Source organism: Mus musculus, chromosome 7, assembly GCF_000001635.26.
Source record: "Mus musculus strain C57BL/6J chromosome 7, GRCm38.p6 C57BL/6J".
Lineage (NCBI taxonomy): Eukaryota > Metazoa > Chordata > Mammalia > Rodentia > Muridae > Mus > Mus musculus.
The window spans coordinates 100251295-100264348 of NC_000073.6; the positions used below are offsets into that span (position 1 = coordinate 100251295).

General features: G+C 38.9%; 1 protein-coding gene across 4 annotated transcripts in view; it reads left to right on the forward strand.

The window, feature by feature from the left end:
* Pgm2l1 (phosphoglucomutase 2-like 1) overlaps nucleotides 1–13054 on the forward strand; it is a 51600-nt gene that overhangs the window by 24022 nt on the left and 14524 nt on the right. For all 4 annotated transcript variants that reach the window (XR_378271.2, XM_006508205.2, XM_006508204.2 and 1 more), the window contains 7 exons: nucleotides 891–997; nucleotides 1939–2023; nucleotides 4240–4323; nucleotides 8590–8783; nucleotides 10306–10495; nucleotides 10772–10869; nucleotides 11617–11794. Coding sequence is in view for 3 of the 4 variants with exons in the window: in XM_006508205.2 (XP_006508268.1) it covers nucleotides 891–997; nucleotides 1939–2023; nucleotides 4240–4323; nucleotides 8590–8783; nucleotides 10306–10495; nucleotides 10772–10869; nucleotides 11617–11794 (936 nt within the window). In the remaining variant the exon portion in view is untranslated. The remainder of the gene's footprint in view (nucleotides 1–890; nucleotides 998–1938; nucleotides 2024–4239; nucleotides 4324–8589; nucleotides 8784–10305; nucleotides 10496–10771; nucleotides 10870–11616; nucleotides 11795–13054) is intronic.

Consider the following 13054-nt stretch of genomic DNA (forward strand, 5'->3'; position numbering starts at 1 on the left):
TTTTCACCTGCGTCTGCTTCAACAAAATGTTCCTTCATGTATCTACATTAGCAAAATGTCCTTTTACTTGTGTCTGCCCCAGCAAAACACCATCTGACACAACTGACTTTCCAAAGAAACCTTAAGTTTCCATTTCAGTACCCTTCTTTTAAAAAATTAACTGTATGTCCAGGAAGGTATTCTTATAAACATGAAGGGCAGACCCAATTTTGGTCTTCTGTTTTGCCCCAAATGCATGCTGGAAATTATTTATGTGTCTACAAGGACACAGTCCTTTTCATGAAGAATTCTTTGGCTGGGTATTATGCACACCTTTAGTCCCCACACTAGGGAGGGGGAGATTGAAGCTGATGGAACTCTGTAAATTTGAGGACAGCCTGATCTACATAGCAAGTTCCAGTCCAGCCTGGGCTACATAGTGAGATAATGACAATTCTGTCCTCTAGAGCCTTGCAGTAGAAACTAGTTTCCCTGGCTTCTTCTGAATGTTCTTTCTGACATGCCCCCTTTCCTCTTACTGACCCATTTTTCTCTCTCTCATGTTTTGTATGTTGTACCGAAGTTGTGGTTACTAAATTGGTATTTCTGTAGTACTAAATGTGTTTGAAAATCTGAGAAATGATTGCCATCTCATATTCATGGGTGAGCAGTATTGCTCCCACATTAGTAAGCATGGCTATAAACACCAAAGCCAGTTCTGAGTCAATAAGCAGCTGAATAAAACCAAGAGACTTAAGTCATAAAGTTCAGACGCTGAGGCTGGGATGTAGCTCAGTGGCAATGCCCTTGCCTAGCTTGTTTGAGGCCCTCAGTTCATCTTCAGCTAAAAGGAGGATGGGGGCACTTTAGGTGGATGCCCGACCAGGAACTAATCTGTTCATTTGTTTCAGGGGATGTACAAATACCTGGAGAGATGTTTTTCAGACTTCAAGCAAAGAGGCTTTGTTGTGGGCTATGACACTCGGGGTCAAGTGACTAGCAGCTGCAGCAGCCAGAGGTACAGCGTTAATTACTGCAAAGGCTACATTGGAATGGGGGTAAAATATTAATGTTTTTTCTGGTGGTAAGTTCTGAAACAAGACCTTTGTATAGAAGCATGGTCCCATGCCGATGCTGATTTTATGTTTTTCTAAAGCTTGAGAACAATTTTAGCTGAAACAGAAGTCAAAAAACACTTCAGAGATAAGCTTTAGACTTTATAGAAGTATAACTTCTTAAAATATTGGAACTTCAAATAATAATGTCAGTGTGTATATGGGGGTGGGGGGGTCTAGGAACCGAGTAGGAGTAATTACGAAGCTTCTGTTCTCTTATAATCCTGCTCTAGGACCTTTTCATAATTTCATAATCATGGTACCTTTTTATGGAGTTTATTTGTCTCACTGTCCTTTGATCTTGTTGCATTTTACAAGTTTCATTTCTTAGTTTAAAGCAGTTATCACTACCAAAAGATGAGTGAGAATTAAGGAATTATAGTGTCAGTTCTGTTTGTCGTTAAAGACCTTTTAGTTTTCTTGTATTTGGAGGGTTAATTAGGGTTTTTTTGTTTTATATATGTGTGTCTGGGACTGTCTGGGCCTTATACATACTAAGCCAGTGAACTACCACTGAGCCATATCCCTAGCTCCTTAAAGAAAAGACACAAACAAACAAACAGCAGCAACAAAACCCTTGCTTAACAGTTTCAAGTTGGAACGTCAAGCTTAAATGATTAGTGATGATAAGAATTGTTTGGCTAGGCATAGCAGCACATAAGGGAGGCTGAGGCAGGATTGTGAGTCTGAGACAAACCTAAGTAATAATGAGTTCCAGCCAGCTTTGGCTACTGCAGAAGATACTGCTTCAAAATTCAGAATAATCCTATTGTGAAACATTTATTATGCAGAAGGTTCGTTTATTAGAATTATGAGAAGGACTAAGTGAAACCTCTCTTTTTAGGCTTGCTAAACTCACAGCTGCAGTGCTGCTTGCTAAAGATATTCCTGTTTACCTTTTCTCAAGATACGTTCCTACACCTTTCGTAGTAAGTATGCCGTGCTCATTCCTCAGCGGGCTGTTCTTCGGGGGGATTTCTTAAGTCAGTTAGGATTCAAATCATATATATGTCCAACCCAATGAAAATCCAACCAAAGGAAGAAAAATAGTTTTGCTTTGAGCTTCGTCTATGTAAGTTGACCAGCTGATGGTCATGGTGAGATGTTTAATGATCTTTTTTCAGAAATTGATTCATCAGGACAAAAATGGCACATAGATTTGAGCACACGATTAGCAGGTTGAGCTGGGGTTTGTGTGCATTTCCTTCTGAGAGCTGAAAAACAGTGACTAGTCATCAACAGACTTTTAAAAGACTGATATGATTGGCCACTGACCTGATAGATCATTCAGATAGATAGATAGATAGATGGATGGATGGATGGATGGATGGATGGATGGATGGATAGATAGATAGATAGATAGATAGATAGATAGATAGATAGATTGATTTAGACTAAAGAGCCACCAACCACATTTGTACTAAGTGCAATCAATAGATCATGTCCTAGTTACTGTGTTACAGTTATAATTGATGTACATGGTCTCAAATTTGAACACTTTTAGGAGACTGGTGCTACTTGACAAAAATGTGGTAGTGGAAATGGGAGTATAATGACAATGTAAAGCAAAAGCTATGTGTCTTTAAAACTGAACAGTAATGAAAACAACAAACAGCAAAACTTGTAAGGTAGAGCAAAGCCCTACTTTGAGGGAAATGTGTAAGCTTAAGGAATGTGTTAGCAAAAGGAAAGATGGTAAGATACTGAGCTTGTGCTCTAATAATATGTTAATGCTGAAGCAGACTAAAATGAATGAAATCATAAAAACATAAGTAAGATAGTAACACAAGACAAAACTGGGCTGAAGAGATGGCTCCAGGCGCTAAGCCTGACAGCCTGAGTTCAGTCCCTGAGGCCCACATGGTACAAGGAGAAAGCCAAGTTCTACGAGTTGTTCTCTAGTCTCATGTCCTGAATGTGCCCCCAAAATCACTAAATAAATGTAACTTAAGATTTGTTGATAAAACCGTGGAGTGCTGAAGATATGAGACACAAACAAAAGGAGTGTGTAATAAATGCAGTAGAAACTAAGATAATCATAGTATTTCTAACAGTGTAATTCAAATAAATATGCAACTCGGATGAATAGCCAGATTCCTAGAATAACAGTTAATACATCAAAACTGATAAAAAAAAATGAGCCTAAATAAGATCTATAATTATTCAGTAAATTTAATTGGTATTTTAAAAAATATTCTCAAGTTTAAAATAACAAGTCCAGATGATTTTATATGCAAGTTTTATCAAATATTTAAGGAATAAATAACGTCTGTAGATTATTCTATTGTAGTTGATAAGGTATTTTTAGCAGTCCCAGATTTACTTCCTTTTATCACTATGACTTCAAGTCAAGGGTTGTCTTCCTCGACTAAGGGTAGCCAGAATATCTTGGGGGAAGGAACTCTGATCGGGTGTGAGTTTTGAAACGTTTCTGAAATCAAATTAAGGGAATAGACTAGTGTGGTCAGACCTGGAACATCTGCCAGCTCCCCTCCCCCTCCCCTCCCCTCTCACCCCTCCCCTTCCCCCTCTTCTGTGGTCTGGAGGGTGGTTGGTATGATGGTGGAAACAGGAAGGAAGCATCCAGGGAAGAGAAATAGTCAAGAAAAGTGTGAGCTCACACTTAGGTTCCATGGAGGCCATAGAGTGTATGTCAAGATCTTCAAGTTAGAAGACAAAAGACTTACACCTTTGAATCTTCTGCCTAATGACTGTGTAATGCCAGATAAAACTCATAATGTGATGGATTAGATGGGCTTCTAAGTTTATTCCCACCTCCAGCTATTTGTAATTATATGTGCCATTCACATTCTCCAGTCCAGCAAAGTGTCTGTCATGAATCATTTACTAAATATTATCATATCACAAAGAATAAGACATTTTTAAACCAATGAGCAATTGGAGATTGAGAGGAAAGGCCATTCAAGGTGATAATTAGATGGTTGTTGAACTGTGTATGTTAGAGAAGGACCTTACCCATCAAACCTGGAGCAGGGAGATCTTAAATTATGATATCTAAGTGTCCTGCATTATTTAGCCAAGTAGCAGTCATAGAAAATGTATCAATATCTAGCAAGCAGAGTGGAAGAATGCTGCTGGGATATTTATTTATTTATTTATTTATTTTATTTTATTTTATTTTCAGCCATATGCCGTTCAGGAGCTCAAAGCAGTTGCAGGTGTGATGATTACTGCATCTCATAACCGCAAAGAGGACAACGGGTACAAGGTGAGCCTTGGACTCCCAACCTTTGCTTACTTTATAACTTTTACTTGAATAATATATACTCACTATTTTCTATACTGAGGAACAGCGCCAGGCATTGGAAACATAAAATCCCTGATGCTGGCTCTCACGGACTGTGCACCTGTGATGGTGTTACTGCTTCCCAGGGTGTGTACATCACAATGGTCTTTTCGTTGGGGTTTTTACTTTTTTTTCCTTGATTTCTCCATCCTATCCCAAATACATCCTCTCTATAATTTCAGAAATCAAGTCATGTTGTATATCAAGAATATGAAGAAGGACTGGGAAGAGGCAGGGAAATTGTGCCTTGGGCTCCTTCTCCCTCTCTCTGTGCTGCCCTGGCTTCTCAGTGGCCACAGGACCTACTTGCTACATTAGTCTCTCTGACAAGACATCAAGAGTAGAGTGCCAGAGATGAAAAGTAGCTTGAGATATACAGTACTGAGCCGGGCTCTCAGGCTTCTGGGAGATGGACCCATATTCTTACATTTTCCTTCATGCTTGGGAGGACTCCAGACACACCAAGTTCTCTCTTAAATGGGAGAAAGGTTTGATACTGAGCTAAGATTTGGGGCCTACTGGGTAGTGGTGATGAATACCTTTAGTCTCAGCACTAGGGAGGCAGAGGCAGGCGGATCTCAGAGTCGACGCCAGACTCTACAGAGCAAGTTCCAGGACAGCCAAGCCAAGATTACACAGAGAAACCCTGTCTCAAAAAAGCAAAACAAAACAAAACAAAACAAAACAACAACAAAAAAAAGATTTGGCGCCTGGCCCACTCCTAGAGGCAGGAAAGAAGCATAATTAATTCAGTTTGTGACATGTAAGTTTTAGGTATTGTGAGTTAACCAGGGAAGCAGATGAGCCCTGAGCAGCTGGTTGTGGAGATCCTGTAACTCAAGGAAGAAATATGAGTTGAAGTCAGTCTTTAGGGTACCATATCTATTACAACACACGGAACAGGGAGTGAGGAAATGGCCCTGTGGGTAAAGTGCTTGCTCTGAAAGCATGGGACCCGAGCTTGGTTCCTCAGCATCCATGTAATTGCTGGGTGCGGCACTGCAATTATAACCCCAGTGCTGTGGGGTAGAGGCAGGGGACCTAGGTCTCGTTGGCCGGCCAGCCAGTACAGCTGAGATAAGGAGCTCTATCCAGGTTCAGCAAGAGACCCTGTCTCAAAAACTATGGTCTATACAGTTCAGCCTTAAGACACTGCTGCTCTTCCAGAAGACCCTGGTTCAACTCTCAGGAACCATATGATGGCTCACAACCATCTGTAAATCTGAGGGAGGATACACATACATTTTAACAAACTTCTCATGAAAGTAAACACAAATATCCTAAAAATACAGAAATTTTGGGAAACTTTTAATTACTTCTTCTACTTTACTAGAGGTTATGGATCTGTTTAAATTGCTTACTTCATCTTGGTTTAACTGTGGTAGGTTACATATCAAGAAATTCCTTTTTTTTTTTTTTTTTAAGTTTTCCAGTTTAGTAGAATACAGATTTTTAAAGTATGTCCTTATTCTCTGAATGTCCTCAGTGTCTGTTCTAATGTCCTTTTCATCTTTACTTTGGATTTTTCTCTCTCCATATCTTGGTTAATTTGGCTAAGAGTTTCTTGATCTTGTTGAGTTTTCTTTTCTTTTTCTTTTTTTAAAGATTTATTTATTTATTTTATGTATATGAGTACACTGTCGCTGTCTTCAGACACACCAGCAGAGGGCATCAGATCCCATTACAGATGGTTGGGAGCCACCATGTGGTTGCTGGGAACTGAACTCAGGACCTCTTGAAGAACTTGTTTCTTGGAATCATTTGCTTGGAAAATTGATTTCCAGACCTTTACTCTGAGGTAGTGTTTGTCTTTGACACTGAGGTGCATTTCCTGTATGCAGCAAAATGCTGGGTTCTGTTTACGTATCCTTTATACTACGTCAGTGCCCTTAACCGCCGAGCCATCTCTCCAGCCTGATCTTGTTGAGTTTTCAAAGAACCAACTCTTAATTTCATTGATGCTTTGTATTGTTTTTGTTTCTATTCATTGCTTTCTGCCTCAAGTTTGATTATTTCTACTCTTTGGATGTTATTTCTTCCTGCTATAGAGCTTTTAGGTGTGTTGCTAAGTTGCTAATATGAGATCTCTCAGAGCTTTTTGTTTGCTTGTTTTAACGTATAGAACTGCCTTTGTTGTGCCCCAGAGATTTGGGTATGTTGTATTTTCACTTTATTTTATTTAATTCTAAGATGTTTTTAATTTTCTTCTTGATTTTTGTCTTGACCTATTTTTTAATTGCATATTTTATTTATTTATATTTCGAATGCTATCTCCTTTCCCAGTTTCCCCCGAAACCCTCTATCCCACCCCACCCCCATTGCTTCTTTGAAGGTGTTTCCCCACCCACCCACCCACTCCTGCCTCCCTGCCTTTGCATTCCCCTGCACTGGGGCATCAAACCTTCATAGGACCAAGAGCCTCTCCTCCCACTGATGCCCGACAAGGCCATCTGCTACATATGTGGCTGGAACCATGGGTCCCTCCATGTATACTTTTTGGTTAGTGGTTTAGTCTATACCACCCTGAATGTGCCTGATATCGCCTTGACCTATTTTTAATTCAGTAATGAGTTAATCAATTTCTATGAGTTTGTACAATTTCTGCTGTTTCTGTTGTTGATAGAAGAATTTTAAGTCTAATAATTTGTCACATTGCTGTAACAGCTTAGTATGAAGTATATGTACTCAAATGTATTCTGCATTTTTCTGTCAGGGTGTAGCAGCAGAGCTGCATGCCATATCCATGATAAAATTAGCATAAATGTTTTCTAATCAAAGTCCCCTCTAGCTTTGAAACCCTATAAAGTCTTAGAATTAACTTGTTGTTGTTGTTGTTGTTTGCTTTTGGGATTGTGTGTGATTGTTCCTGATATTGGTTAAGCTGCTTGATAAATTGGAAACTGGTCAAAATGTATATAGATAATTAACATTATCTGTCTTTTCTGATGCATAGTTTATTTCCGATACATTATTTTATAATGGATGAGAGGAGAGGTCCTTGGTTCTGTGTAGGCTTTATGCCCAGTGTTGGGGAATTCGGGGAAGCGGGAGTGGATGGGTTAGTGAGCAGGGCGGGGGGAGGGGGGAATGGGATGGGGGGTCTTCGGAGGGGAAATGAGGAAAAGGGGATAAAATTTGAAATGTAAATAAAGAAAATATCTAATAAAAAAGGAAACTAAAAAAATAATTTATAATGGAAATTATTTCTTCTGTTTCATATAACTGAGGGTTTTTGTTTTTTTGTTTTGTTGTTTTGGTTTTTGGTTTTTTGGCTTTTCGAGGCAGGGTTTCTCTGTGTAGCCCTGACTGAAATCCACCTGCCTCTGTCTCCCAAGTGCTGGGATTAAAGGCTTACGCCACCACCCGGCCATATAACTGCGTTTATAGTGTAAATTTTTGTGTATATTTCATGGTTTCTTTGTTTTTAAATTTAAGTGTATGAATGTTTTGCCTGCATGTATACAGTATCCTCTGTGCAGTGCTGGAAGAGGGCATCAGATCCCCTGAGACTGAGACTGGAGTTGCAGGTAGTTTTGAGCTGCCATGTACTGGGAATCAAACACAGGTCATCTGCGAGAGCAGCCAGTGCTCTTAACTAACTGCTGAGCTATCTCTTCAACCCATTTCATGGGGGTTTTTGATATTATTTTTATATATTATCTTTAACATATAGTTATAAATCTAGAGTGTAATTAGACACTAGTGTGTGCATGTGAGGTGAGGGTGGTTATATTGATGCCTTAGGTTGACTTGTTACTATTCTAAGGTTAGAAATAACACATGATTCTCTGTTGACAAGTCTCTCTGAATTCATTACCATCAATATTTTTTTTTTGTTTGTTTGTTTGTTTGTTTTGGTTTTTTTCGAGACAGGGTTTCTCTGTGTAGCTCTGGCTGCCCTGGAACTCACTCTGTAGACCAGGCTGGCCTCGAACTCAGAAATCCGCCTGCCTCTTCTGCCTCCCAAGTGCTGGGATTAAAGGCGTGCGCCACCATGCCCGGCCCCCATCAATGTATTTTAGTTTTGGTAAATTAGTCTAATATTGGTATATTTACTTGCCTAATTTGATATTCTTCTTCAAAACACCAAAAATACCAAAGATCATCTCTACTCTAGCTAAAAAAAAAAAAAAAAAAGAGCCTAATAAGCATTTTAACTAATTATGGCCATATTTATGTATCATATAGGTTTATTGGGAAACTGGTGCTCAAATCACATCTCCACATGATAAAGAAATTCTGAAATGTATAGAAGAGTGTGTGGAACCCTGGAATGATTCTTGGAATGATAATTTAGTGGACACCAGCCCACTGAAGAAAGATCCTCTGCAGGACATTTGCAAGAAATACATGGAAGATCTGAAGAAGATCTGTTTTTACAGGTATCCAAGTGGGACTGTAGGATAACCTGAGAATATGATTAGCGTATATTCCAGGCCTGGTATAGAAAATGTCCTAAATGAGCTTGGTGTCAGAATCAGTCTCTCTCTTTCCTCTTTCCTCCCACCCTTCTGGCCTCCCCTGTTCCTCCCTCTCTCCCCTCTAACATGCTAGGAGATACTTGGGGCATGTCACTAACCAAAGACTACAAAGTCAACAAAGTGAAGAATCACTGTAATTAATAGAAAAAAAGAAAGAAAGAAAATCAGTGGTTTTTAATAATAGTAAGAAAGCACATTATTGTATATTTGGAGACTGAAATCACTAATTCAGGGCTTTTAATGACTTGCGAATCTTCACTTTTAAAATTGATTAATTTTTATAATTTTTCTTTTCCATGTGTAAATTCCATTTCAGAGTTAAAGAGTTGACTGAAAGAGGAACGTTTTTCTGTGCTAGCGATTGAACTCCAGACTTTATGCATGCTGGAGGGGCGCTCTACCACTGACCTAGCTTCCCAAAATTCAGCTAGTAAATGTAGAAAGAATACAATTAAAACATCACAATTTTGTGATCTTGATAATGAACCTTGGCAGCCATCCCCAAAGCTTATAATGGCAATAAATTGATAGGAAATTGCAGATGGACGAATGAGGATGACAGGACACTGATAAATATTAATTGTGAAATTGGCATTGTGGGCTTCCTCTTGTGACTTGGTAGAAAATACACATCTATTCTTGCCAGAGGAATTAGAATAGAATCTAATGTTATCTCTAGATTCAGTGACCCATTCATAGTAGAAACAGATCAGAGGAATGCACTAATATAAACAAAGACTGAGATGTAGCTCAGTTAATAGAGCAAGTGCTAGAATGGGCCAAGCCCTCCCTGGGTTGAATCCCTAGTAATGCACAAACTAGGCACGGCAATATACCATATGATATACCGTATCTCAGTGCTTGGAGGCAGGAGGACCAGAAATTCACACTTATCCTCAACTACAAAGAAAGTTTGAAGCCAGCTGGAGATGAGGAAGGGAAAGAAAGAAAAACAAAATATGAAAAAGATGCATAATTTGCATACCAAGATACGGGACATGGTGTAGGGAGAGCAAGGATTAGAGACATAAGGAAAGAACATTTACAAATTAAAGAAGATTTGAGAGACATAGCAACCAGGTGATATTTTTAGACACTTGGAGAAAATGTGAACATGGATATTAGAAACATTTAAAAATGATTGTTCAGGTTTTTTAGCTGTTATAATGAATGTAATTGTGTTTTTAAATACTAAAGTATTTTGTGCAAAATAATACAATTTTTGAAGAAGCAAAGCCAGCCTGACAGAAGTGACATGCTGAAACTAATTGCCAAGTATATATGCATGTTGGGTGTTCTCCTTACGGTTATTTTGAAAGCTTCATGGGTATTATGAAATATTTGCTATTTATTTTTTATAAATTTTATTATAGGAAGTGGTTAGTAAATAGTAATTAAGGGTGTGTCTGATTTTCCTTTACAGGGACTTAAATTCAAAGACCACCTTGAAATTTGTTCATACCTCCTTCCATGGAGTTGGACATGACTACGTGCAGTTGGCTTTTCAAGTATTTGGTTTTAAGCCTCCAATTCCAGTCCCAGAACAGAAAGATCCAGATCCAGACTTTTCTACTGTTAAATGTCCAAACCCTGAAGAAGGAGAATCTGTGCTGGTATTGTTTTTAAATTCAAATGATTCTTAGCTTATCAACCATCAGACTAGCCGGGTCTAAGTGACACATCTCTGCAGTGAGCTCCCTAGTGTTAAATTATACTGGAGCAATAAGGAGTTTTGTTGGAAATTTCTGTAGAAAATGGCCTTAGTTCAAACTCTCTAGACCGCATGCTTTTTGAAATTCATATCATTGACATAGTGCCTAATTTTAGGAACAAGAACATTGGATTTAGGTTCGTTAGTATAATCTAGCCTTTTGGGGTCACTGTTTTAGGAACTGTCCCTGAGACTGGCAGAGAAAGAAAATGCCCGGATAGTGCTAGCCACAGATCCTGATGCCGACCGGCTGGCTGTGGCAGAACTTCAGGAGAAGTAAGTAATTTGAGCTTCAGCCCTCCATGGGACATCGACATCATCTCCTCCTCCTCTCAAGAACTGAGGGCGTGTAAAGAGTCTAAGAGCAGAGGTAGTAAGTAACTACAAGACATCTGGGTTTTCAGGACACAGCAGGTCAGCTACGTGTATGAACTCAGAGCACTGGTGGAGAGGCAGGAGACTCATGGAGCTCATTGGCTAGCCAGCCTAGCTGAATTGATGATGTCCAGGTTTAGTGAAAGCCCTCTCTCAGAAAATAAGGCAGAGAACTGGAGAGATGGCTTAGTGATTCAGCGCACATCCTTCTGTCCTTCTCTTTCTGAAGTCCTCGGTTTGGTTCCGAGTACTCACATCAGATGACTCACAGCTATCTGTGCTCCAGTTCCAGGGAATCCAACACCCTCTTCTGGTTTCCACAGGCATTACAGAGATGTGCACATACAGGAAAACAAGTACACAAATATACACAGAAATAAGGATAAATGAAATTTAAAGTATATTTAAAAATAAAGTGGCAAGTAATATAGGAAATCACTCAGTGTTCACTTCCAGCTTTCATACATATGCACACACAGATACACATGTATACTATACACCAAAAGATGGAATAAAAGTTTTGTCAAAAGTTCCATATAATAGAATTTGGGGTTTCCCATCTAAAGGAAGGTGATTTGAAGCTATAAGTCAGAAAGTTTTCGTGAGAAGCTATGAAGGTCTTGACATTGAACTTTATTCTCTCTGCAGTGGCCGTTGGAAAGTTTTCACAGGAAATGAGCTGGCAGCTTTGTTTGGGTGGTGGATGTTTGATTGCTGGAAGAAAAACAAACCAAACGCCGATGTGAAGAATGTTTACATGCTAGCCACCACTGTCTCTTCTAAAATTTTAAAGGCAATTGCACTTAAAGAAGGATTTCATTTTGAAGTAAGAATGAAGCAGGCTTCATGAGAAGTCTGCATGCTACTTTGCTAAACATCTCTGTAAAGGCATCTCTGCGCCAAACTGACTTTCGTTAATCTCACTGATAACTCTACCTGTTTTCTACCTCTGTTTCTTTGAAAATATCATGCTTGCTTGATATTTTTGATAACTTAGACGTCCTAGCCAAAATCATTTTGTATGTGAATTTCTGACTAAGATGAAATGTTCTTTAAGACATTATACTAACACTTCTTATTCCATGTAGTATTATCTGGGAATGTCATGGGAACATATAGCATTTTAGACCGGGAAAATCTAAGTTATTAGTTGTGTAGACTTCAGAAAACTATAGATCTCATTGAGTCTCCGCTTCTACTCATCAAATACAGAATTATGACTCATTACTTTAAGTGTAACTCTGAAATGCAAACTAAGACCCAATGACTCTATATCTAGAAATTACAGTAGTGACTCTCAGGCTGGATCATTAAGTTTTGTGACCCTCAGGCAGGCAGTGACCATGGACTTATGACAGGCAGTTAGTTTTTTGCAGCCTCTTGGACTAATGTCAGTTAAGTTGTCTTCTGTCGTTTTTGTCATCATCAGGCTATGGGTCATAATACTAATTGGATCTAGCTACTAATTGTAATTAGATTTGAGAGGTTTTTATCTGATAAGTTACTGTCCAATTGCAAGACGTGCCCTGCTTTAAGTGTCACTAGAGAGGGCACATCGTGCACACTAATGCTAGAGATTATCATCACTAATCTGTTTCCTAGTTCACCTTTCTGCTTTCTTTCAAAAACAAGAAATAGAAGTAGAAAATCCAACACTACCCTCAGTAAAGACAAACAAATGTATAATATTGTTCTTTAGAATAGTTTCCTTTATGCTCAGGATATATTTTTTTGCAATAGACAAGGAAAATGTTAACGTCATAATTCAGAGTCTTAGGCTTGAATAAAATCTCAGTATCTCCTAATATTTTTAGTTTCTTCTAGTTTTTAGACAGGTAAAAGAATATTCTGGGCTGGAGAGATGGCTTAGTGGGTAAAGCTTTGCTTTGCACTCCTGGGAACTTGAGTTTGAAACCCCAAACTCCATGAGGAGTTGGATACAGTATTACATGCATGGAATTGTCCTTCTCCTGGGAAAACATGGGGTTGGGGATGGGAGAATCCTTCTGAAGCTCAGAGGCCAGCTGTCCCAGTGAATGCAATAGCAAGCAATGAAGAGACCCTGCTTTAAATAAGGTTGAAAGAT